We start from the raw sequence: 27722 nt of genomic DNA, 5'->3' as shown, positions 1-27722 counted from the left end.
ACATTTTGTTTACAGAAGAAGCACAATGATTACTATGCCATAATAATATCCTCCATTTGAAAATAGGCTCCAGCACTATTCTCAGGTAGCATGCAAAGTTATTAAATACTGAAATTTATTACTCTATACCTATTTTGTTTGATTTAAGGGGATTATTGGCTGTTTAATCTATGTTTATAAATATTCTGTGACTTTCCACTTTTTTTCAAATTTGGAACTATTTCTCTAAACTTCTTTTGGCCTAGTTTTTTCACTCTTATTACATGTTGAGCAGTAGAACATTACTTCCATTTTACAAGTTTCCAGCCAAAAAAGTTATTTCTTATTATATTTTCTTTTGTCTTCATTTCTTTAAATGGTTGGTATTTTTCTGTCAGTGATTTAAAAGTTCAGATGAAAAATGTTTTTAACCATGTGGAAGTAACTATTGCATAGAACATTTTTAGTCCTGTTATAACCAAGTAGAATTACAGTAATGACAGTGTGTTGATTTTTGTTGAACAAAGATTCTTTGTTACATCATGGAAATCTGCATCCTCTCCCCCCTCCCCTTGGAGACATCTCTCTGCCAATTCATGGCTAAACTACAGACAGAGAATATTACTAGTTTGTTTTTAAAAGAGAGCTATAGTTGGCCTATTTTGTACTTCCAGAAGGCACAATGATAAGGAAAACTAAAGGGTTATGTGTAGGAACAGATTTCAGATATCCTGATGTTTTCAATGTGTTTTCAGTGCTGGAGGTATTGATTCTGTTTCCTAGTATTTTTGTCTAATCAAGATTAAAAGACCTTATGAAAATATCTGTTTTCTTTTCAAATTTCATGAAAGCCTGGCAGCGAGCTTGATAACCTGGAAGAAATTCTAGATGATCTACAGAATAGCCAGTTGTCTCAACTTTTCCCAGACACCCGACCGGTTGCTTCAGCAGGATCAGTTGACAAACAAGCCATTATCAATGACCTCATGCAGATTACAGGTGAAAACAGTCCTGGCACACCTGTTGGATCCCAGAAACCCACAGGGAGGATCTCTCAGAGCAGTGAGTCTGAACTATTCATCAGGTTCTAGAAACAGATAATAAATACTATTGTTGCAAAAGAAATGGATCTTTTCAAAAGCCTCATGTCAGTTTCAGACTGTTGCTATGCTTTAAGTCTTCAGTGAACAAACAGCACCATCTGCTGTTCTCCTTATAAAATCACAGCATGGTGAAATCTTCCAACTAATAGAATATTGTTTGACTTAGAAATAAATAAATCACTTTTCATTTTATTGAAAGTTTTATTTTATTTCCATCAGTAATCTGTGAGATTACCACATGGTTATGACTTGTACTGTACAATGAAATCACTAAAGAGCTACATGCTATAAGCTCAGTTCTCACTAAGGCTAAAAAATAAAAGTTATCTCTTTAAATGTAGTAATCCATAAAACATGATTGTGTCACAGTTTAAGAAAAAAGCATTCCCATTCTAGCTCTAAAGGGAAACTCAACAGATGTGACTATTACTTAAGCGGGCAAGGAAGGGAGCATCGAACACATTTTTGACTTCTTTGTTGCATGAAATCTAGAGTTAGTGCTATGAGGATATCTATACAAGTCAGGTCTTAGAGAAATTGTTGAAATTTCTGTTAAGCTTCATTAATTTTAAATGTAGTATTTTATTAAATGACAAGATTAATATTGTAACAGGACAGAGGTTGGGCGTGAAAACAGTTTTGTAAACGATTACCAAGTCAGAAATCAGTGCAGGAACCTACAGTTGAATGATGGACATTAGGTAGAGTAGATGGTGGAGCTTTTCATTTAGTTTTAAATTCTGTATGGATTCACCTGAAAGGCTAAAAGAACGTTTTGTTAAATGTGTGTAAATATCTGCGTTTGTTTTTGAAACATAGTTTTTAAATTAATTTGAAAAGAACTTAATAGTGTATATTTATAATGTAACTTTCAAAGCTCCCAGTTTTTCACCATTTTTCCTACTGTTTAGCTTTTTCTAATGCAAGACAAGCACAGTTGGGAAGGATGTTGCCGAACCAGAACTTGCAGCTTGACGTTGCTTTGCAAAATCCACCAGGTGCTTCATCTTTTCCACCCATAAGAAACAATAGTCCATATTCAGTGATACCTCAGCCCAGCATGTTGGGTAGTCAAGGAATGATGGGAAATCAAGGAAACCTTGGGAATAATAATCCAGGTAAAAAAAAAAGCTTGGTGGTTGTTTTTTTTCTGTGATAACACATTACTTCTAATATGGAAAGAGCAGGCATCTGACTACAAGGATCGCTTACCCCAGCAGTACCCTAAAACCAACATAAAATATGTTGAAATTGGGTCACGGCTTCATCGGGTCATGAGATTGTGACCCAATGCTGAATTCATTTTCACTGAATTCAGATAGATGTATTTTTATGGGACTGGTTACACTATAATATTGCAATTTTAAAGTATAAGTCTATTTAGAATTTATTCAGAAATAAATTCTGCCTGAATTATTTGAGATCTGATCATCTTAATCTGACAACACAAGGATCTCTAGTTTTTCTAATTATAAGAGTGCATATTTTATTGGATTATTTTTGGAGCACATCTTTGTAAAGAAATATGCTCAGGTATCTATCCATAGCTCTAAACTAGCAGAGGGGCAGAGATGTTGCATCAATGCCAACTGCTACTTTTAAAAACATACTTGATTCTTATGGCTTGACCTATGAGCTGATTGTAAAAGTGGCATTAGAAAGTAGCATTAATTAGCACTGGGTTCAAGCCATAGTTCAACATAAACATATGTGTGCTTTAATAGGAATGATTGCTGGTAATACCCCTCGGCCCGCTATGTCATCAGGAGATTGGGGGAGCCAAGCTGCTGCTGTAAGAGTGACCTGTGCTGCAACAACAAGTGCCATGAACAGGCCAATCCAAGGAGGCATGATACGTAACCCAACATCCAGCCTTCCCTTGAGACCTAACAGTCAAGCTGTTCCAAGGCAGATGCTACAGTCTCAAGTTATGAATATGGGTAAGGTGGAATCCAAGTCATAATCTGCATAGTTTCAGCAGATACTGAATATTATGATATTAACAGGGATGACAAATACATTTTAATTAGATACAAATGCAGATGTGGGAGTTCAATTATACAGTAGACAAAGGATCTGATTGAATGTTTTTGCATAACATGCTGATTATATAAGAACATAATTTATTTTCTTTTGAAGCAGCCTTATTTGAATTGAGTTTGGTTCTACTAGTCCCAGTCCAAGCTTATGCAAAAATATTCATTTATAATGTTCAAGGAAATATATACAGTAAGTAGTAGATGGCTGGTCTTCTGCAACACCTATAATTCCAGTGAATTTTTACTTGTGATGGTTGCTCTTCAGGTGCTTCAGAACTGGAGATGAATATGGGAGCTCCTCAGTATACCCAACAGCAAGCCCCTCCCAATCAGACTGCTCCTTGGCCTGACAGTATATTGCCCATAGATCAGGCATCGTTTAGTAATCAGAACCGGTAAGTCTTTTACTTAAGCGTCAATGCTGAATCGTTGTAAACTCCTGCTGATAGTTAACTCTTTTGTATTTTTTGCTTTATTTAATTTGTTCAGTTTCTATATTGTTTGTCTTTCTGAACTGCCTTGGTACTGTTCATTGGACTCCACAATTAAATTAAAAAGGGAAAGGTGCTTCATTGATTGTTACTACTTGCTACACAAAGAAGACAGCAAACATCCCTTGACTGTACCAAGAATATTCCTGGACTGTGACAAATGATTGGCAGAGTGGAAAGGGGTTGTTGGCAACTTAGACTACACCTACGCATTATCTTTCCCGCATTATCATTCCATGCAGATGGCTCAACATGTCCCTGTTTAGCTAGACTAGTGCAAGGAAGGCGCCATTTCCAACAAGATGAGAGAGATGAATACATTGGAATTCAATTCAATTCAATTGAGACTACAAAATTTAATGTAATATTCATTCTTAAAAATTATACCAGGATCAGCATCTTTGGCAATCTTGTTTTACCTTTTTTTTAAGAGTTCTTCTGGAGGATATTTAGATTTTATTTATTTATTTATAAATTTATTAAATTTATATCCCACCCATCTCACTTTCAGGCAATTTCTCAGGTTATAATTAGTAATTGTTAATTATTTTATCAGGCTGTTTGTGTTTTATGTATTTACAAGTTCCTAATTTCAAATGAAATATGGATCTTTTAATTCCTATGGTATGTCCTGTGTACCTCTAGAGGACCTTCAAGATTGCAGTGGAATAAAATGTTATTTTTTTAGTATTTTGTTACATTAAGTGTTCTGTTAACTCCATCTTCATAGTGTTCAAGCTAGCATAAAATCTGTTATGAAACTATAAGAATTTAATCATTAAATAAACCATGTGAGCACAAATTACTGCACCAACAAGAGTCAAACATTAAGCAAAATGTTTAAGCAAATGCAGCCTCATACTATTGACTTGTAAGGCTAGGGCACTTCTGCATGGAGTCCACACTTTTCTGGCCTCACATTGTGGTCTGTGTTTGGCAGATAAACCAGTTTATTCCAGACTCGGTAGAGATGTATCTGAACTTACAATCACAGCAATCTTTTTTTTATAGCCATAAAACTTGCAGGATTTTTTGGATGGACCATTTTTTTCATTAGTGAGAATTTGGCCTTCCAGTTTTTGAGCTTCAGCCAGTCTCTACTTTCAGTCCACAGACATTCAGTCACTATATGAAACAAGATGTACCTCAACACTTCTGCCTCCCCCCCAAACCCACGCTCAGAGCAAGTTGATTGGCTGGATATTCATTAGCAATTAACAAATGCATACAACATTCAGTTAAACTCTGGGTATGGCACTCATTGAATGTTGTACTTCATATTCTATCATTGCACAGCTGAATGAAAAAGCAGATTATCTATTAGTCCTTTCAGATTAGTAATAGTGGAGTTGATCACTGCTCAGCTTTAAACTGCTTTGAGCAATTGGGAACAGTGACTGTGGTGGAAGTGCCCCTACATTTTACCATTTCCCACATCTGTTGCTGAATGCATAATTTATTTTTTATTAAGCAATGGGCAGTACGTTTTTAAAAAAGCAGATAATAGCAATAACATGACACATTGGAATAATTTTAGTGGATTTCCATTTGTATAACAGAACACCATCTTCCTTTCTTCCTGTACATTTCTCCAGTTCTGTTCTGTCATTGGCTTTCATCGGACAGCACTGAATACATCCCAGTAGTGGCTGCTTCATGTCAGCAATTTCTTATTTATGTATTTCATGAACAGTGAATTTGTATCAGAGCCATGGTGGCTCAGTGATTAGAATGCAGGTTAACTCTCTGCTCACTCCAGGAGTTCGAGTCTCACTGGGCTCAACTCCGCGTTCCATCCTTCCGAGGTTGGTAAAATGAGGGCCCAGATTGTTGGGAATAATGTGCTGACTCTGTAAACTGCTTAGAGACGGCTGTAAAGCCCTGTGAAGCAGTATATAAGTCTAAGTGGTATTGCTATTGCTGTCATGACTATAATCTGTTAAGCACTTAATTTTTACTTCATGTATATGATTTTGTATATATGATTACACCAGCAACTGCTTTTACTATTTGCTAATCTCTATTTTAGGGCTAACTAGATTTCATCTCCTTTTATGATAAAATATTACTCTGTTTCAGTGATTATTTCTTAGCTATCAGGAATTCCTAATAAACTGTTTAATAAAAAAGTGAAAAGCAAACTCTTGTCTTCTCAGATTTAAATGATCTGATTAGGGCTTTTGGAAGTCATGTAGCTTATTACAAAATTAAGGTCAAAAGAGAATACATTGTCATAAATACGGACAAAATTTATTGTTGTAAATCATTGTAATAAAAATTCCAAATTGATAGCAGTTTTTCTCCACACTTCCTGAATAAGTCTGTACAATTTAATTCAGGTTTTGGCTTGAGTAGTTTAGAAAAAAGTATAGGTGTGTTTCTGTGTGTGTGTGTGTGAGAGAGAGAGAGAGAGAGAGAGAGAGACAGAGAGAGAGATGAAAAGTATTTTACCATTTTAAGTATGTTCTAGATAGATGTACTAAGTTCTAGAGAAACGTTGAGTTTGCTTTCAACTTATTTCCCCAACAAACTAGCACACCTAATGTATATAACATCCAGTTAGCTTGGAATGTCTAAAGAGTAAATGTTTTTGTCCCTCAAGTTGCTCATCAAGTTGTATCCTTTGTAGGCAACCATTTGTAGGCTCTCCAGATGACTTGATGTGTCAGCATCCTGCCTCTGAGTCTCCAAATGATGAAGGAGCTCTCCTTGATCAGCTTTATATGGCACTAAGGAATTTTGATGGTCTAGAAGAAATTGATAGAGCTCTTGGGATACCAGAACTTGTCAGCCAGGTATTGCTTTATTGGATATTTCTAAAAAATCTAAATACAAACTTTCTGGGTCATGAACTTAAACTTCTTGAAATTTACTATATGAAAATTATTTTCTTATTTTAACACCATTCCTCCTCTGCTGTACAGTGCTACAGCAGGCAATGTTGACAATATGATTCATATCCTCTGGTATGATTGTTATTGTAATGATAATATGGGGAATGATGGCTTATGGTTTATCTGTTACATCATGGCTTCTTGATTGCTACTTGACATAGAAATGACACCTACTCAGTGATGTAACTGTGTTTTCTGTGAAACAGCAAGCTAATGCTAACATATTTTAAATATTTTTGTAAAAAACCCACCTCTTTTTAGGTTACCTTTTCCAGCTAGTATGGGCTCTTTCACTTGTGATATTTTTAAATTTATATTAACAAAATTTTAATGGGAAATGTCCAGAAATATTTTAATAAATACATTTTTTCTAGAAAAGACTTCAGCACAGAAAATAAGTATTAGATCAGATACATTACAGAAAAATGTGGAGGAAATTAACCTATATGTATCACATAGGCTGCTTATAGTACTGTCATAGCTGTGTCGCAGCTATGTTTGTCAATGTTCTCTACATATGTGGGCTCCAAGTCTTTATGTATATTTCTGTGCTTTTGTTCTTCAGCAGACCCAAGGTGTAGATCCAGAATCATTCTCAAGCCAGGAACCAAATATTATTCTAGAACAAAAAACGCCGGTTTTTACACAACAGTATGCGTCTCAGGCTCAAATGGCCCAAGGCAATTACACACCGCTGCAGGACCCAAACTTTCACCCAATGGCACAGCGGCCAGGTTATGCAGCACTACGGATGCAGCCTAGGCCTGGTCTGAGGCCTACTGGTCTGGTGCAGAATCCACCCAATCAACTGAGATTGCAGTTGCAGCATAGGCTTCAAGCACAGCAGGTAGTCATTTATTTTGCTTTGACCAGTACCATGATTGTCAATGGTTTCTAAAATATTTCACTATATATGAATTAAATGTGAACATATCTGTAAATGTTGTTTTTTCTGCTACTATTTATGTATTTATTTTCATCTAGAGCATTCATTTCTTTTATATGTCTTCAAAGTTAAAGTGGTGTTTTTGATAACTCTTTAACCTTGGAAACCATAGGGCATATATTACTTCATTTTTAAAAAAAATATCCAGAAGTATTTCTCTTCATACGTTTGTAAGATATTACATCAGAGCACCTGCTTGAATTTAAAAACAGTATCCAGAACAAAAGAACATTTCTTTTCCTCAAGATAGCAAACCCATATTTCCAGCATTTTTTTTCTGGGTTCTGGTAGTCCTCAACCTACAACCACTTGTTTAGCAACCCTGCAAAGTTACAATGGTACTGAAGGAATGATGGTTACAACTGATCCTCAGTGTTTCAGCACCCCCATGGCCACTTGATCGCAATCTGGGTGCTTGGTAATCCTTTCACACTTGTGACTGTTTGCCAAGCATTCTGTGATCACATGATCACCACTTGCAACCTTCCATGCAGGCTTCCGTAGAAAGTCAAAGGAGAAGCTAGCAGGAAAAATTGCAAGTCATTGGGATAAGTCTCCCCTACTTGCACCCCACCTACTGCACTCATTCTGATCAATCATGCATTCTCCCTAACTCCCACAATGCGTTTCATGCACCTAATCCATGCAGCACTTCTTGTCCACCCTCCTCCTCACTCTGCTCACTCCTTGCTCTGTCCCCCACCCAGCAGCAGCTACTTACCTGCTTGCGGGTCTGAGACTTGCAACTTCCTAGCTTCCCCATAAACTTTGGTTGTGGGAAGCCAACAGGAAATTAACTTGCCTAATGATTGTGGGATTCAGTTAATGATGACAACTGGGACTGCAGGGCTTGCTATTGCTAAGCAATACAATCTCATTTTACAACTGCATTGTTTAGCAATGAAAACTCTAGGCCTAACCTTGTCCTGAATCAGAGACTACCTACCGTATTTTTCGGACCATAAGACACACTTTTCCCCTCCCAAAAGTGGGTGGAAAAACGAGGTGCGTCTTATGGTCCGAAGGTAAGCGAAAACACGTGTCCCGTTCAGTCAACGCAAGTCTGTCTTTCTTTCTTCCTCCCTCCTTCCTTCCTTCCTTCCTTCTCTCTCTCTCCCCTCCTTCCTTCCTAGTATACCGGTACTATTTGGTTCAGAATTTTTTTTTTTCTTGTTTTCCTGCTCTAAAAACTGGGTGCGTCTTATGGTCCGAAAAATACGGTATATGTGTTACATGTCAGTCACTAAGTGCTGCTGATGCAAGTAGCTATTCAGATTGAACTATACAAGAAAATAATATACTCTGGTTTCTCTTCAGATCGTATAAATCTTTCCCCTTTTACTAAAGAAAATATGATCTAATTATGATCTTTATTGAAACAGCACTTTCATAAAATCCATTTCTTATTCCTATTGTGTATGTGATTTTTTTTTAACCTAGAATCGCCAGCCGTTGATAAATCAGATTGGCAATGTTTCCAATATGAACCTGTCTCTAAGACCTGGAATACCTACACAGGTGAGGGAACAGTACTGCCAATATTTCTTCTCTAGATTTGTAGTTGTATGTTTCATAATTTCTACAACTGCACCATTTGTTCTAGTATTGTATGAAGCCATTAAATCATCTTATTTGCCTAAATTTCCCTTCAGATATATTGCAATTCTCTGGATAGGAAAAAAAATGAAGTGTTTGTTTTTTGTTTATTTAACTTGTATGTGGCCTATCTTGCTTAGATCATTCTTCTTTATAGGAGAATATTTTAAATTCAAGACCAGCTTTAGTTGTAATTATATGAAAGAATATAATTCTGGTGCGCAAAATGTTTTTAGTTGAATATTTTTTATTTTAGACCACATTGTTTGAAACACAATGTTCTAAACAAATGTTTGATTGTTAAACAGCTCTTTCTAATGCAAAATGGGCTATTTTGAGTGTTTTGGAAGTCCTCCATAGCTTAAAACAGCTCTGTTCTAAGCATGAAACACTGTTTCAAACATGCAATTCTCTCCAAACACTTAAAGCTGTCCACACCTCCAAAGGCCATTTCACTAAAACAAGATATTTTGAATTTTAAAATGTTTGCTTCAAATACTTTGCACATCCTTAAAACATAATTAAAACCAATTATAATGCAAATCACATGAAAAACTTTTCCTTGAGATTATTATTATTATTATTATTAATTTTATTTGTATACCGCCCTTCTCCTGAAGGACTCAGGGCGGTGAACAGGGCAATAGAGATAACTTTAAACAAAGTGTCCTTCCCATGGAATATTTCAGTGAATTCACAGCTATTTTAATAAATAAAAAAATAGAAATACTAAGAAATATTTGCACATACACACCCACACCCACACACCTGCCTTTTTAATAGACATTTATGAGATACAAGGTACAGATGATTTTCTTTGATATTTTAGAATTTATTTTCAAACAACAGTCTGAGAGCTAGTCTTGATAGGAATCAGCTTTACTTGCTTTGTTCAATTGCATATCAACAACATATTATATTATGTATGTCTTCAAACCTCTCATATGACATGTGGAAAATCAACCAGCTACTTACACTGATAAACATTTTGTTTTCTCGGTAGGGAAATATTAATTCTCAAATGCTAGCCCAGAGGCAGAGAGAGATACTAAGCCAACATCTGAGGCATAGACAGATGCACCAAGTTCAACAACGAACCCTGATGATGCGTGGCCAGAGTATGAATATGACGCCAAGTATGGTGGCTTCTGGGGGAATACCAGCAACCATGAGCAACCCACGGATTCCCCAGACAAACACCCAGCAGTTTCCATTTCCTCCAAATTATGGTATTGGGCATTTTTTTAATTTTTCATCAGACTTTACTGCCTACAAGTTTTCAGTTTCTTCTTGGGATCATCATTTTTGTCATATAATTACAAGGAAGACTCTTAGATTAAGCTAGCTCACTGAGAATCTTGAAAATAATTGTGGAATGAAAAGGGCAAGCCTTTTAAAAATTCTGTCTTATCTACATAACTTTTATATTTCCCCAAATCTACATAGCTTTTATAATCCCCCATGTCACAACTTAGGGAAAACAACAGGTTTTTTTTTAATTTGGAAATTTATAAATTAAAATCAAAATAAAAGGGTAGATTATCATTTCTTCAGCAAATGAATTCTTTGAAATAGCAACTCTAAAAGAATCCATGAGTTTGAATGGTTTTTACATGTTCTTTACAGTATTAAGCATTGGATATCAACACCTTGCTTTTATCATAGCATCATTTCCACTTATTTAATGAGATTGTTTGGGTATTAATTGATTTCTCAGTGTATTTTTTTATATAATACATAGGCATCAGCCCCTGGAAGAGGTGGTTTCTTTTTGGAAAATTCTTCTTGAATACAGTCAAATAAATATGCCCAGCAGATGTCACTGTATGCTATTGATTACAATGAAGGCTAATTAAAACAGTAAGCAAACTCCGCAGTGTAAGTGATAGGAAAGCAACAGTAAGGAACAGTTGAAAGCTTTGTTATTGTCCAGTGAATCCTCTTCAAATAAATGAATCCATAACAGACCTTTTTGTACTACAGCATGTATTCTTAATTGTCCTGTAAACATGATTGAAGTTCCTATTATCTTTTCTAGGAATGAATCAGCAGCCTGATCCAGGCTTCACCGGAGCTACAACTCCACAGAGTCCCCTGATGTCCCCAAGAATGGCTCATACTCAGAATCCTTTGATACAGCAATCTCAGGCCAATCCTGCCTATCAGTCCTCTACAGAGATAAATGGATGGGGACAAGGAAATATTGGTGGAAATAGGTACGCTTCAGGATTCAGAATGTATTTTGGCTGCATTTTATAACCTGCTGGTTTGGATTACTGTCACATAACTTCTTTGTACACTCTTTTCACCAACTATCGTACAATGGAGAGCCTTTTAGAATTATCTGTAATCTTGCGCTCTCCTATAATGCGATCAGTTTCATTTGACTAAGAAATAGGTAAAGAGATTCTGGTTAAATGAAAGGATGGATCAGTTTTTCTAATTGCAATAGATCCTTATGTGCATCCAAGCACACAGTGATTCTTTGAAGAGTTCAAGAATATTTTGAGTCCTGTAAGTGTGTCTTTCTGATTCTGACATGGTCATTGTGCTTTATCCTATACTATAGCATGTTTTCACAACAATCTCCACCACACTTTGGACAGCAAGCAAATACCAGCATGTACAATAACAACATGAACATCAATGTGTCCATGGTGGCCAACAGTGGCGGGTTGAGCAACATGAACCAGATGACAGGGCAGATCAGCATGACCTCTGCAGCCTCTGTGCCTACATCAGGGTTGCCCTCCATGGGTCCTGAGCAGGTGAGAATCTCAGCCTGGCATACTTAAAAATAGTTTTACTTTTAACATCAAAATATTTTGCTAATGTTGTGTCATAAATCATACTGGTTACATTAAAAATACAATTTCAGGAATGGCTCATTCTTGTTATAGATGTACAATATAGTGGATTTTCAAGATATTTACTACTCCATCAAAGTCACAGATGGGCAACTGCACATTTCTGGGAAGAGCTACTTGTTCTTTTCCTGGCAGCCTCCTGCTTGGGAGTTAGAAAAGATGATATCAGAAATAAAAAAGAGTGGGTGGCAAGCAGGGAACAGAAAGTGACAGGTAGCCCCTTTCTCCACTGAGATGCAAGCTCCATACATTGCCCATACTGGGTGAGATTTTAGGACATTATACTCACAAAAATTGGAGTACATTTATGTGACCTGGGCCAGTTGTTTAGGGTGGACTGATTTATTGAAATTCAAGTTTAGACTAAGAAAATACAGTTTAGTAGCAAAATGGGAATTTGAATCAACCTCCTTCCATCCCTCTGTAGTTAAAAGTATTACATAATCTGGTTCTGTTTTTTGACTAAATCTATCTGTCATCTTAAACTATGTAACCTTAATGTCATTCTGTTTTTATGAATTGCAGTTAAATTAATAATTTTTCAGTTTTATTACTGATGCTTTTAGTGTGCTTTAAGCATATTTATTTATTTAGAGGATTTATAGAGCCACCCACTCACTCTCAGTGACTCTGGGCAGCTTACAAACAAAACCAATATAAAAAGGGATAAACAAACAATAATATCCCATCCCCTTGGTGACAACAAACAATTAGCACTTGATAGGCTTCATTCCACTATGGGTTTTCCAGCCTTGTTGGCAAAACCAGGTCTTTGGGGTACTGTGAAATAGTGTCAAAGTGTCAAAAATATTTTTTTCAAGCCCCTGACAAAGTTATATCTCTATGAAACATTTTTGAGTCAGTTACAATAAATAGAATAGAATAGAATAGAATAGAATAGAATAGAATAGAATAGAATAGAATAGAATAGAATAGAATAGAATAGAATAGAATAGAATTCTTTATTGACCAAGTGTGCATAAGCTCTCAGTATACATACAAGTAATAGTGATAATCATGATCATATACAACATGAAAATACATTTATCATAAATTGTGAACCAGAACACTTCATCATAAATCAAGATGCAACACTTAGTGATAGTCATAGAGTACTAGCTAAGCAAACAACATAAATCATACTAGGGTACAAAAAAACAATATAAATTGTAAGATACAAGCAGCAAAGTTATAGTCATGAGATAAGGATAGGTAATAGGAAAGATGAAGAGTATCATAGTAATACAGCTTTACTACTATTTTGACAGTGTTGTAGGAATTATTTGTTAAGCAGAGTGAGGGCATGGGGAAAAAAACCTGTCCTTATGTCTAGTCGTTTTGGTGTGCAATGCCCTATAGCGTCATCTTGAGGGAAGAAGTTGAAATAGTTTATGACCAGGATGTGAGGGGTCTATAGATATTTTCACAGCCCTCTTTCTTGCTCGTGCAGTATACAGGTCTTCAATGGAAGGCAGGCTGGTAGCAATTGTTCTTTTCTCCAGATCTAACTATTCGTTGAAGTCTGTGTCTGTCTTGTTGGTTGCAGTTCTAAACCAGACAGTTATAGAGGTGCAAATGACAGACTCAATAATTCCTTTGTAGAACTGTATCAGCAGCTCCTTGGGCACTCTGAGCTTTCTGAGTTGGCGCAAGAAGAACATACTTTGTTGTGCTTTTTTATTACATTTTTGATGTTAGGTGTCCATTTTAAATCTTGAGATATTATAGAACCAGAAACCTGAAGGTTTCTACTGTTGATACTGTGTTGTCTAGTATTGTAAGAGGTTGTAGAATAGTAGGGTTTCTCCTAAAGTCTACTGTCATTTCTACAGTTTTGAGTGTGTTCAGTTCAAGATTGTTCCGGCCACACCACAAGGCTAGTTGTTCAACCTCCCATCTGTATGCCGATTCGTTGTTGTCTCGAATGAGGCCAGTCACTGTTGTATCATCTGCAAACTTCAGTACTTTAACAGAGGGATCTTTTGAGATGCAGTTGTTGGTATATAGAGAGAAGAGAAATGGAGAGAGCACACAGCCCTGGTGGGGCGCTGTGCTAAGTGTAGAGGTATCTGATGTGATTTTGCCCAGCTTCATTTGCTGCTTCCTGTCTGTTAGAAAGCTTAGGATCCACTTACAGGTGTGGTCAAGCACGGCTAGCTGATTTAGTTTAGCGAGAAGAATATTTGGAATGATGGTATTGAATGCTGAACTGAAATCTACAAAAAGGACCCTTGCATAGGTCTTTGGAGATTCAAGATAAAGCACTATTTTAGTATACACTCATTTTTCATATTTTCAATTTAGCTCAGTTTGCTGTCTCCCCCTTTCAAAATAACAAACTGACAATAGGGTAAGTCAGCAAATTATGCAGTCAGATAATAATGTGTTGTAGAAAATAGAAAAAGGTTCCAAGATAGGCATGACAGTAAAATGAATTGCTCAACTATTAGTGGGGGGTTATTTTATTAAACAAAAGGAAAGGGTATTAGTGAAGTTGGTTGTGATTTGTTAAGTCTTTTGTTTCTGTGACTGAGTTAAACATTGTTCTTTTTCAGGTCAGTGATCCTGCTATGAGAGGAGGCAGTCTTTTTCCAAACCAGCTACCTGGAATGGACATGATAAAGCAGGAGGGAGATGCATCACGGGTATGAAGTAATAAATATTCCAACTGTGACACTAACTTAAAGTGGATAACTTTCAGTTGACCTTGGACTTCACTTAAGTTTGTTGAAGGTCTAAGGGCCATAGTTGGTAGCTATCTAAATGGTTAATGGCATGATTTTCTTTATGATTGTCCCTGGAGTTAAATCTCATGCCTGTTCTAGGTCTTTTTATGAAATTGCCACTACAAATGGCTGAAAAATGCTGTCCATTTTCAGTAGTCATATTTGGAATGAACTAAAAAGTTCTTGTGAACTGATACAGCCCTGAAATGTGAAGTTGTCCATTCTTCTTTTAAATTAAGTTCACCTATTTCCTGGATGAAGTGGGGCAAAGAGTTTTGCCAAGAGAATATGTTGGTCATAGCAAAAACTCTTTTCCAACAACTCAAGATGTGATTCTACATATGGACATCACCAGATGGTCAATACCGAAAACAGATTATTTACTTTGCAGCCAAAGATGGAGAAGCTCTATACAATCAGTAAAAGCAAGACCTGGAGCCAACTGGCTCAGATCATGAGCTTCTTATTGCAAAATTCAGGCTTAAATTGAAGAAAGTAGGGAAAACCACTACACCATTCAGATATGACTTAAATCACATCCCTTATGAATGTACAGTTGAGATGGTGAATAGATTTAAGGTCATGTAGACAGAATGCCAGAAGAATATATTTTTTGATGCTTGGTGTTAGAGAAGACTCTTGAGAAGTCCCTTTGGCTGCAAGGAGATCAAATCAGTCAATCCTAAAGGAAATCAACTCTGACTGTTCTTTGGAAGGACAGATATTGAAGCTGAAGTTCAAATACTTTGGCCACCAAATGAGAAGGCTCATGTTGGGAAAGATTGAAGGCAAAAGGAGAAGGGGATAGCAGAGAATGAGATGGTTAGATAGGTTCATTGACTAAATGAACATGAATTAGGGCAAACTCCTGGAGAAAGTGGAAGATGGGGGGCTGGCAGGCTATGGTCAATTGCATTATGAAGAGCTGGACTCAGCTTAGCGACTGAACAACAACAAAGTTCCTGGATGAAAACTATCTTGGACTGTTCTTTAAGTAGTTTGATATATATATAAAAGTAAATCTGATACGTGCTCAAAAGTTTGACACACGTGTAAGTTGAAGTCCTAAATGTTTTAGGACTATCTGAAGGGCTGAACCTCCTATTAAAAACCTTTTGGATTCTTAAGATCTGCTGGAAAACTCTCCTAATGCTGCTGCTGCTATCAGAAGCCTATTTCTGTTGCATCTTAGGGAGCTCTCCTGCAAGATCCCCCAAGGTGTTTAGATAATGTATTTATTTATGTATTTTATTATGTATTTATTATTCATTTAAAGTGTATAGCCACCTACTCACAGAGCGACTTTAGTAGCTAACAAGGTTAAAATCACAATACGAAAGCATCATTTATTAAAAAAATTACATAACATTGTGATCTATGGGTGATACCCATATATTCACACCATGCCAGTTCATGTCAATGTGTCTCAATGTCTTAAGGGGAGAACCAGGTCTTCCAGGCATTCTTAAAGGCTGGCAGGATTGCAGCCAGTCGATTTTAGGGGATGGGATGCTGTTCCATAGACAGGCACACAAGAAAAGACAAATTATGGGTCCAATCAGATGATACACTTTGATTGATGGATTTTGGATAATGCCAGGATTTTTGCAAAAAGGACACATCTTTTTCATTAAGGATTTGTTGATTTTAATATTAATTCTATGCTTCTCAGTTTCCATTCAGTCATGTACTCCATCATCGATTGATGGAATTTGGAGATTTTTTTTCTTACTATGTCTTATATCAGCCTGAAAGCTCTCATTTTTGTTCTGATTATTTGAAGTTAGAAAAAGATAAAACCTTACGCTTAATTAATTGAATAATTATAAATGTTCTTGCTTTCTTTTACAGAAATATTGCTGACCCTGAAGATTGGCTGTATCTTCAATTGATTGGGCTCTCCATTCTGAACTACTTGCCAGTTTGAAGAGCTGCCTATGTCTGTTTGCTCCATCTTTTCTGCCAGCACTTCTACTGGAGAAATGAGAATTTAGTGCTGCAAACAGAACAGCATTGTTCTTGAGTGGCATCAAACCTTTCTTGGTGGAAGAGCAGTCTCTTCTTTGACAGTCTGAAGCTAGCGTACAGACAGTTGCTCAGCCTGTACACTGCATTCACCTTAGTGCAACTTAGATCTCTCCTGCAAAGTAAATGTTGATAGCCAGTTTTCATAAAACGTGTCAGATTGAATGTATTTAAATGTATTTAAGGAAAACCAACCATGATCTCATTCTGTTCTGTTTTAGTTGTAGATTTTGTTTTGTTTTGTTTTGTTTTCCATAGCTACACAGTCAGGTGCAAAGTATTTAGTTTCATCTGGAAATCAATGGTTTGTATTAGGACACTCTGAAATAGGGAGTAGGCCAAATTATGAATTCCAGAGTGACAGATGAAAAAATGAGAATACATATCTAATCTAGTGGCTAGATATGCTATTCTGTAAAACAAACATTTAGTTTTGAACAGATCTAAATCTATTTAAGTAACTGTAAATGTTTAAGTGGGTTAAAACATCTGAGGGCTTTTAAAGCTTTTTTAATAACTTTGGGATAAAATCATGAGTCAGTCACAGAATTTAAGTTCCCATGTTGATTTCAGCTTCCTTAAAATTAACTAATCTTAGCATCCCTGTTCTCCTGCCTTCACTTGGACTTTCTGATAGGTTAGATAAAAGTGTAATCCCCATCATAGTTCTAGATCTGTTACCTAAGCTCTAGGTTGCAGGTAAATTAGTTGCTGAATAATTTCATTTGAACAAAGGTGCACTTCTTGGTGATGGAAGTGGCAGGATTGAGGCATGATATCAGAGCCAAAGGCATCTGATTTAAACAATAAATTTTCTACTTTCCCATCTCCATATTTAGGGGAAACAATGACTTAAGCTATAGCAGATATCACTACAGAAGTAACCATCATGTGTTCAATTATTTTGAAGCAGTGTGGACTTTGAGGAAGTTTTGTAAGGTACATACAAAACAGTTTCTATGTAAACAAGCAATAATTTAAGTTGAAGATTTTAGTGTTTTAACTGTATAATTTTGTGAGGTATACATGTTGTGGAGTTGATTTCCAAATGAGGTACTTCAGTATTAAATTAGATATCTTCATAACTGTGCGTGTCTCCTGGGGACAAAAATGTGTTTTGTAAAGGATTACAATGCCTTGATTAGACCTAATTTGTAAGCTTGAGACTTCTTTTTCTAAATGCAATTCTGCTCATAAATCATTTATCTAACCTTATATGCAGCCAGTGTAGGAGCCAATTCTTGACTTTTTTGTATTTTATATTTTTTCGTAATAATCTTAGCAAAACTGTTGTTCAGCAGACCACTCCTGAAAGTGGTTATACTCTTACCGGATCTGGTCTGAGTATTCTTTTAATATAAGCTGACATCAGTTTTTGAGGACTTGAAATATCAGAAAACTGATTGTTTTCGACCTCCTTTTCTTCTGTTCCACTTAATCTACACTTTCGTACCTGTAACTCAAAATTTAGATGTTACTTAAAGTGCAATGCATTTTATATTTTCTCTTGTCAATATTCATGTCCTTGGAAATAGAAGGGTTGTTATCTTGAAACCTGGTGTTTGCTTGCAATGAGAGTTAAAATATACAGATACGGTAAATTGACTTTCATAGAGTGCTGAAAAGAACAAGTTATGGAATATATAGAATGCATTTCAAATCATCTGTTTCCTGTTGAATGGCTTTCTTACCCCTTGAGATGAAAACTATATTTCTCAAGAGTCACCAGACTCAAAAGTTATTCAAACATCTGAGCCATCTGGTGGAAATAATAAAATGTCAGCCCTGAACTCTGTATTATTGAGAGAATATAAATACAAATGCACATTATTTGAAGATTAAAGGGTTTAAACCATTCTAAATTGGATGATAAAATAGTTTTGAAATAGATTATTTTTAAATCATGCTTTAGTAGATTAGTAGGCAAATAAACTATTTTAAATAAGGCCCAATTTAAATTATATTAACACCATCTAGTAATGATTTCAACTGAGTATAAAATGGAGTGTTTGTATTATCAGCCATGTCCAGGGAATCGCTGATTTTCCCTTTCATTTAAATTAGTAAAAGGCAGTGGGTTTAAGCATTTTCTGAGTATAACATTCACACTAGGTACAACAGTAATGATGCCAAGTTAGTTGTTTTATTTTTTTTATAAACAGTATTTCTTATTCAGTAAATAAAGATAGTAATTAGATTTATGTTGGAGCATCAGAGTTCTGTCAAACAAAAGTGTGGAAAAGCAAAATGTATTAAGTCAGAAAAATATATAGATAATTCTACAGGGCAAAGAACCATTCAGTCATGTCCAGGTAAGCTGATAAACATCTTGTTCAACATTTCACTAGTTATTTCAAATATTTCTCAAACTTAAAAGATTGCCCCTCTCCCAGTCTTTCTATTGGTCTGTATTACGTAAAAGCAATGCTTTTTGCCATTTATACAAAGCATTTTTAATCTGTATTTTTTAAAAATGAGTTCATATGGGCTTAACACATGAAAAGATGGTTCAGCTCTACTTGCAAAACCCAAAGATACACAATCAGTTTTGAAATGCAATTTAAGCCATTAATTGTTGGTGTGACTTTAAAGTTTTCTAGTATTTGTATGGTAGTATTGCTGCCTAAGAGCAAAAGCATTCTCTGCACAAAAGAAAATTACTGTAGTGGCTTTGGTTTTTAATTAGATTTTTTCTCCCTGGTGTTTCTTTGTAGACTAAAACAAAATCTTTTAAGTTTCTTACTACAGGTAAAGCTACGTGCAAGAACCTCAAAATGCTAAAATCTAGCATAATGCCTTAGATCTGTTTTTAAGTCTTGTATATTCCTACATAGCTGTCTGATGTATTATATTTGTATAGTGAATTGTGTACAATTTTGGAATAAGCGCATCATCACTTAGCTTTCAGTCGTTGAGTAGAGATGATGGACACATTACTTCAAACATTGACTTTTTTTCCTTTTGGTCATTCGTGAATTTTATTTGTACAGTTCCTCATGAAGTTGCATCTGAGATGTGTATGAGTGTGTGTATATGAAAAGATTATACAAGGGTAAAACTAAGCAATATATAAACTATGGTTCTTCAGGAGAAAGCTTACAGTGTTTTCAGGTTGTGAATTATTTTCAAGACCGAGTTAACTTTGAACATCACTTTGTTCACCTGCATTGATGTTTGTATTTCTAGTGTGAGCAGTTTATGCAAAGGTAGATATATTCAGAGAAATTTTAAATACATTTATGCAAGTTAATATTGCTTTGCTGATGCTATTCGCTTATTTGATGTTAAATAATGCTATTGTAAATAAAGAATTCAGTTATTGCATCATTTAATAAATTTTAATGCCTTCGGGTTTTACATGGTTTCAGATATAGCAATATTTCTTTTGTTGCGCCTTTTGTGTGTATCAACAGCTGTATCAGAATGGTTTAACAAAATTCTGTTCATAAATAGGTAAGCAGCAACCATACTGAATCCTAATCATTACCTTTGTTGCCTCAACAACCAGTATTTGTCTCTTGACTTTGAGAAGTAATGGAATGCTGTAATGTATGCCTTGGAACTAATAGGTTATAGGTGGCATTTTCATAATTAACAATATAGCTTACTAAAATAGCCTTGACTTTCTTCCTAACCTTCTTCTGATTTCTTCCCTTTTGACCGTTGTCTAATGCACACAAGAAAAACTTGAAGTTGATCAGTCCCTCAACTGGACAATTGCTAGATGTGTTCAGAATATAGTTACTTGTCATGAATGTTCACATGTGAATTTAATTTGCATTAAAAGGCACGGTGAATTGGCCAGTTTTCTGGTTCCATGTATGCCCTGTCCCAAAGAACTGAAAATCAATTATTTTACTGAGAAGAACTGAAGAAGCTTCTTGGATGAAAAGCAAAACATTTTCAATAACAAAAAAAGTTCAGTTGCCTTTTGAAAAGCACCTTTGAGACATTAATGAGAAGACTATGTCCATTTTTACAATGAAAACAAATACAGAACACTTCCCTTACAACCATTAGGATGCTGATATAGAATCAACAGAGAGTAGTTTGTGATCTATATTAGATCTCTCAATGCTCAGCAACAAATTTCTAAAGGTCTCTGAGTCCAGTAGTTCAAAACTGCAAGTAAACTGAGTTTATTTCAGTTTAAAAACTGCTAGTTTAAAAAAATGCAATGAGCATTTCACTCCAATGTTCCTTACCTATAAAATAACTTAGGTCAAGAAGTACAATGAAAAATAATGGGACTAAAATATAACAAAATGACAATCAACCTTAGAATTCACAATGAAGATGTCAGAATGGCAGATAACATCCGTCTTTTAAGATCAACCATTAATAACAAAGGAATAAGCTGTTAAAACATCCACTGCAGATTATCACTCAGTATTGCAGCCAACCATAAAGGCTTCTGAAAAAATATTTAGATGCTATATGATCTGTCTCTTCTTCTAAAGATCAGAATAGCCATGATAGTCCCTGTGACACTGTGGAAATGAAAATTGGACTCCGAAGAAGCAGGGTAGGAAAAGTACTGATGCTTTTAAATTTTGGTGTTAAGACTCTTGAGAATACCATGGACTGCCAAGAAAACAAACATCATCAAACAAATCAATGCAGAGTTGATTCAAATTAAACAAATAAGCAAACAATTCTCAGCCAACAAATCAACCACTTGAATCACAAATAACCAGGCTCAAATTACCATATTTTGACGTAGCTCTCTGGAAAAGGCTATAATGCTAAGGGTGGTGGAAGGAAAAAGATGATGATCAGTGCAAAAGATGGAGTGACTGTTACAACAGCAATGGGTGAACTACTGGAACACCTAGAGGATCAGGTTGGGCACGAACTGTTATGGAGAAAATCTATATGATCACTGCAAATTGACACCAACCTGTTAGCATATAGGTAAACACTGGTCCAAGGAGTAATATGTTTCCCCCATACACAGGAATAGTGATAAGAGGCAGTATATGGTTTGATACAAATGTTACTTTTGCTTAAACAATTAGCAGCAAATACAAATGTATGGAGACTACTTACATTAACCTTCAAATATTAATTTCTCTCCCACCACAATCTTAATCAGACTCTTAGCAATATAAAAAAACACAATTAAAACATGTTAAGATGGAAATCTTAAACAGTTCCAAAATCATACTAATTGGGAATGGTAGAGATTGCAGCCCAATTCCTAATGGCAGAATTTTTTTTAAAATGGCCTACTTCTATTACATAGTGTGGATTTTCTAAGATTCCAAATTGAAAGCTGGAGCTGTACAATCAATAAACAATGGATAACCAATTCCCGTTTCTCCTTGGCTGTGTTTACATGACAGTGAACCACAAATCAAGCAATACTGTTTAACCAAATTTGTATAAAACCAGACCATATAGTTAGGTTCAATATGATATGAAGCAAATAATTGAATTAATTGCTGGGTAGAATACTGTGCAAGTACCTCATAATCTGCTGACCTTATAGTGCTATTCAGGCAAATAGGCATCTGAATGGTCATCTCATCCAACTGGAAATTCATAGAGACAATGATGTTCTTGGAACTCCAGGTTGGCCTTCTTTCCATGAGTCCTGAGCAGCAGAGACATAAAGGCAATTATACTTCTTTAAAAGATCATATATATTAAAATATGCTTTATAGACTAGATCATATGCTTTCCAGCATGCAAAAAATAGTAAAACTTTTTTAGTTATACAGTCAAAAAATTGTTCCATCTAACTGAACATTGACGTGGATCAGGCATGCATCACCAAGATTTGTTTATGATCCTGCCATCACCTCTTGGGAGATCAAAAATCTTAGGTAGGATTCATTTTCCCAAACTTTAGGATATTCATTGGAGATGCTAGGCGGTAGTGGATTAAAAATAAAAATAAAAAATGAGCCAATCTGGAGGGCTCTAGCTTGAAGAAATCTGTACTAGACAGAATTAAAACCAGAATTTCAGAAATATGAAAGAATAGAAGATCAATCTCTCTGCCGATTTATCCTAAGATGAGAATGGATCACAAGACTTGGTGTTCCACCAGATATCAAAACTGAACCCGAGGATCCTTGATTAAGGGATCTTGTTGGTAAACAAGAAGATGCATGGAGTTTGACAAGTTCTTTCACAAGGTTACAGCAGAGGAGACAAAAATCAATTGAATTTTTAGAAACACAAGGACATACTTTAGGAGCTTCATATTTCGTACCATCAAGCAGTTTTACTTACCCAGGGTAACATAAAACTGCTTGTATGAAGACCTTGCGATCATTTAGCTGTGCTTAACTGCAACTTCAGATCCAGACCACTTGAAGAAGCCATCACTTCATCTCCATCCTTTAGGTTAAATAACACCAATAAAAATACAAACTGAGTTGTACATGAAGAAAAATCATGGCTGAGATTCACACTGAGCAACTTGTTTTCGAACATTAAAATACTCTTTTGCTCATTTGAACTGTTTCAGTTGATTTTGTAATTTTCATGATACACCTGAATTTGTCAACTAACAAAATGTATAATTATGAGGTCCCACATTTTCCCCAAGCCTTCTTTCCCCCCTGAATACAAATTGTTACACAACCATTAATAGTGAAGGCAATGTTTCTCAACCTTGGCAACTTTAAGATATGTGGACTTCAAATCCCAGAATCTCTGGGTCCACACATCTTAAAGTTGCCAAGGTGAGACACTGAGTAAGATACAAGACTATGAAACACTTACACTGGCTACCCCGCAAAAATTTGCTGTGGAGATAAAAATGGAAGAGAAAAGGTGAGATAGCACCTGTAAATAATAAGACCACCACCTGTTTAAGCTACAAATTGCTGTCATCTGGGTAGTAAAAAAATGCAGCTATGAATGCAGTTACAGCAGCCGAGTTTCATGATGCATTTACACATTGTATCATACTTTAAGTGATAGTTTATGGGGGAAAAACAGGTTTTTGTTCACAGAAAAGGAGAGATGAAAAGCATAATCTTTCAAACGCAGTGACTTGATTTCTAACAATCCACATCATGAGTCATCTGCAAAGCAAGCTATAAAAAAAGAAACTAAGCCTGTTTCCCCCTTCAAATATGTCAGGATTATAACTCCCAGAATTCCAGATACTGGTTAAGAGACCTGGTGTTACGATCCCAACACAATGCAAAGATCACTTTGATGGAGACCTATTTAAGTATAGTAAAACAAGTATAAACTATAGAGATTTGGGTATTAGTGGTTGTCTTACAGCAGGGGTCTTCAAACCTGGCTCTTTTATGACTTGTGGACTTCAACTCCCAGAATTCCTCAGCCACGCTGGCTGAGGAATTCTGGGAGTTGAAGTCCACAAGTCATAAAAGGGCCAAGTTTGAAGACCCCTGGACTACATACTAAATACATTTGATTGCAACAGACCCTTTTCCTTGGGTTCAATGTATATTTTACACATGAGTTACTCATATTAGCAACAGACAGTTTAGTGCAGCGAGTAGGTGCTAGAGAGGAGTCAGTCTCCTCCCTTGGGCACAAAAGCTGCACAGAGAACTTGGGGGGCCCTCTCAGCCCAACCCACATTGCAGGGTTGTTGTTGAGGGAGAAATTGGTGGTGAGAGCCGCCTGAGGTCTCATGCCTGAAGTTGTACAAAATAAAGGCAGGTTATAAATCAACTCAACAAACAAGCCCTCAACGTGTGTCCTTCTGCAAGCAAGAAAACTATCGTTCAATTCTCTAGAAGTTTTTTTTTCTTCCAGAATGACCAGCCTTAGCAAGATGTCAGGTGCAGGAAAGATTTAAGCATGGGAGAAACTTCAAAGCCATTTATTCGCCCTTTCCGAACCTGCCCCACCCCATCCGGAGTTATTGCATTTATTGTTCCTCAATTTCCTGGAACTTCCAGATTCGTTGAGGAAGACGGACCACCGTAAGGAATAACGGTAGGAAGTTAATGTTTGAAGGTTCATGGCGGCAAACTCGGTATTTCCCCATGCTAAAGAACTGTCTGGCTCCCGCAGACCTTCCGGTCGCTTCTAATACCCCCCGAGCGGATCCAGAATCGGTCTTTTAGGGGGTGGGGCGGGAGCGATTAACTCCTGGTGCTTGTAATCCTCCTAAAAAGGTGTTTCCGTTGCACTCGCTTCTAAATCAAAGTAAAGGAGCAAGTCAGGGTTCCTCCCAGCGCGGCTATGCGGGCTGTTCGGCTTAGACGCGTGCGACTCTCATACAACTCAGCGGACTCAAACGTAGTTTATTTGAGACGTGTTGCGTGCGTGAACCCAGTTAACGCGACCGTCAATCACGTTGTACTGCTTAAAGGTTCTGTGAACCTAGCCAGTTGTGACTTACTTACAAATCATGGTTCAGCCACACTTACCAAACTGTGAGCAGGCTTCCTACATCTTGAATGTTGGCTAGCTTCTTCTCTTAAGATTTTTCAGATATTCTCTATGAGGTGACTCACATTGCCAGCCAAAATATAATTACTTGTTCCTAGTTTAGTCTGTTTTATGAACTAAAAAATCAACTGGGTTTATTCCATAAACAGTGGTAACATAGCCATGGCTTAAGGTATTGTGTGAACTGATGTGAACTGGTGTTGGACGAAGACCAGACTAGAGATGATAATCGTTGTGTGTTAAATGACTGGTGACACCTGGCAACCAGACTTAACTCCCTTCCCCTCACAGCCACTGGGGAAATGGGTCAGTCCCTTATTCCCAGTCCCACAGTGGGCTATTGGGGGGGGGAATCTGGGGGAGTGTTATGCAAGTTGAGGAAGAGGAAAGAGGAAGCATAACTCTTAATACCTCAAAAAATAGCTAATCTTAAGTGACCTATTGAATTTAAACTTCCAGGTGTTCTGGAAACAGTTTTAAGATTTCTAAATGTAGATACAAAAAAAATAATATAGCTATTCTCTCAATTGCTTGACTGAACATCGTTTAATGGGGTGGCAGTCTTACTCAGTTTCCTAATCCATTTTCCCTGTATATTTTAATACATTAACAAGGACTTAAAATTCCTGTTGACAACACGCCTTGTGTATAATGCCAATGTAACCTGAATGTCTTTTTAAAATGCATTTTAGATATTACAAGTAAACATTCTTGATACTCAGTAAAGAGCTTTGACTATGATTAAGCAAAAAAACAGTTCAGTGGAGTCTGCATTTGAATATATAAGCATATATGCCTAGTACCTATGGAAAACTTTGTAAGGTAGTTTTGAAGTATATTCCGTTGTATTTCTGTATTTGTAAAAGCTACAGAGTCTGATCAAATAATTTGATCAGCGAGAGTAAATATTGTAAGAATTATTTTGGTGGAAAGCTATATCCTTCTTAATTTTAAAATGTCATTCTAATATATAAACTTTGCCGGGAATGTATCCTTTGGAACTCAATAGGATTTCCTTCTGAACCTCTCTGCATAAGGCGGCGCTGTTAACGAATACAATTAAATGGGCCGAAGGTTATTCTTGCAATTCCCCAGTTAATAAAAGAAGACAGAAGCACAGTTTTTATTTCTCCTCTGCCTTCACGTATTTTTTTTATCTTTTCACGCGGTAGTCCTTAAAATAGCCCTAGATCAAGGTTTAACTGATTGGTCTAACCCAGGGGTCGGCAACCTCGGCTCTTTTATGACTCGTGGACTACAACTCCCAGAATTCCTGAGCCAGCTATGCTGGCTCAGGAATTCTGGGAGTTGAAGTCCACGAGTCATAAAAGAGCCGAGGTTGCCGACCCCTGGTCTAACCAAACTCCAAGGGAAGGTCAGATTTAATATTTCATTGACGCCCCCCCCCCCGCCTCCCCAAGCCAAGGGGGCTATCATATCTTCAGCCCGGTTTCTCCCGGGGGATTCTCTTCTCGGTGGGCAGAACTCCTTTCCGCCGATTCTTATTACTTGCCTTGTGGGAATCTGAAAGACGAGCGTTCACCACCCCGCCCGAGACCAACATCAGAAAATCAAAAGAAAGCTGATCCAGTTGCCTTTAGAGATCCTTTTGATTTAGACACGTCATGGTGGATTTTTCTCGCTTTTTCTGATTCGTTAACGGAGATTCAACGTTAGAGGAAATTTCTGTTTGGAGGGGGGGGGGAATGCATCTTTTCTGGCCGGTTCATTTTCAGAAGAGGCGGGAGAGAAAAGCGGCTGAAATTGCCCAACGCTTCAGAGGGGTGGTTCGTCGCACTGAGGCAGAAAATGGGCTTTCGTTTTGGTATCGCCAATTGTGCGAGCTCCGCGTGGCTTGCGGACCAACATAGTTTATATTTTGGGTACGAGGCGTGAACCAAGGCATATGAGGCTTAGCCAACCATGGTTAGGCAAATGGTAACAAGCATTAACCGACCCCGAAACCTCGGAAATGCATAGCCTTTCACTTCTGGATGGATTCATTCTTTTCGTTAATGTTCACTTGATATGGATCGGAGGCGTTTAGGTGATTGTGACCGTGGACACAGCTCTTTCCCCCCCCCCCCCCGCCTTTTCTCATGGCCAACATTTATTCCAAGCAACGAAGGAGAATCTCGGAGGAAATGGTTTGTAAGCAAAAGAGGTTTACAAACACAACATAGTAACATAATTGTCCACACCGCTAAGCAAGATTTTAAGTAATGAAGAAATGGTAGACGAATAATTACAGTCCTGCTTTCGCAAGAAAGCGCCAAGACGAATCCCTCGATCAATTGAGAGAAGGTTGGAGGGATGCAACTTGGAGCAATTCATTTCGACAGAAGCATTTTTGGATATTTTCAAAATGAATCCTCTCTCCGATTTCCCACCGCTAACTCCTGAAATGGTCTCGGTTGGAGGGGACTTTCTACGAAACGATTCGAGGGCCGGGAAAGAGAAGGGGGAACGAACCGCGCGCGTCCGAGCCAAAGGACGCCCGTCGAAACCCGCGGCCGATTTTCTCCTGCCATAATAGAAATATGCCGAGGTGGGAACCCGAGACTCCCGCGGGCTCGGCTTCGCGGCTCCTCCTATTTTGCTTCAGAGGAGCCCGTAGTGGATCTTCTCAATGCAACGGGAAACCCGAAGGAAAACCCCTCCAATT

At 37.0% G+C, this 27722-nt stretch overlaps 1 protein-coding gene across 3 annotated transcripts in view; it reads left to right on the top strand.

Annotated features, from left to right (window-relative positions):
- Nucleotides 1-20028, top strand: part of NCOA2 (nuclear receptor coactivator 2) — a 152323-nt gene extending 132295 nt beyond the window's left edge. For all 3 annotated transcript variants that reach the window (XM_081323501.1, XM_081323502.1, XM_081323500.1), the window contains exons 12-23: nucleotides 831-1041; nucleotides 1994-2200; nucleotides 2807-3022; nucleotides 3387-3516; nucleotides 6242-6407; nucleotides 7072-7353; nucleotides 8893-8970; nucleotides 10052-10277; nucleotides 11087-11264; nucleotides 11618-11816; nucleotides 14471-14560; nucleotides 16493-20028. In XM_081323501.1, the coding sequence (XP_081179627.1) occupies nucleotides 831-1041; nucleotides 1994-2200; nucleotides 2807-3022; nucleotides 3387-3516; nucleotides 6242-6407; nucleotides 7072-7353; nucleotides 8893-8970; nucleotides 10052-10277; nucleotides 11087-11264; nucleotides 11618-11816; nucleotides 14471-14560; nucleotides 16493-16504 (1995 nt within the window). In that variant the 3' untranslated portion in view covers nucleotides 16505-20028. The remainder of the gene's footprint in view (nucleotides 1-830; nucleotides 1042-1993; nucleotides 2201-2806; nucleotides 3023-3386; nucleotides 3517-6241; nucleotides 6408-7071; nucleotides 7354-8892; nucleotides 8971-10051; nucleotides 10278-11086; nucleotides 11265-11617; nucleotides 11817-14470; nucleotides 14561-16492) is intronic.
- Nucleotides 20029-27722: the final 7694 nt, after the last annotated feature.

This window comes from Vipera berus (assembly GCF_964194415.1).
Source record: "Vipera berus genome assembly, chromosome: 3".
In the NCBI taxonomy this organism is placed as follows: Eukaryota; Metazoa; Chordata; class Lepidosauria; order Squamata; family Viperidae; genus Vipera; species Vipera berus.
The sequence above is the reverse complement of the archived record's forward strand: the minus strand, read 5'-3'. Positions and strand labels throughout refer to the sequence as shown.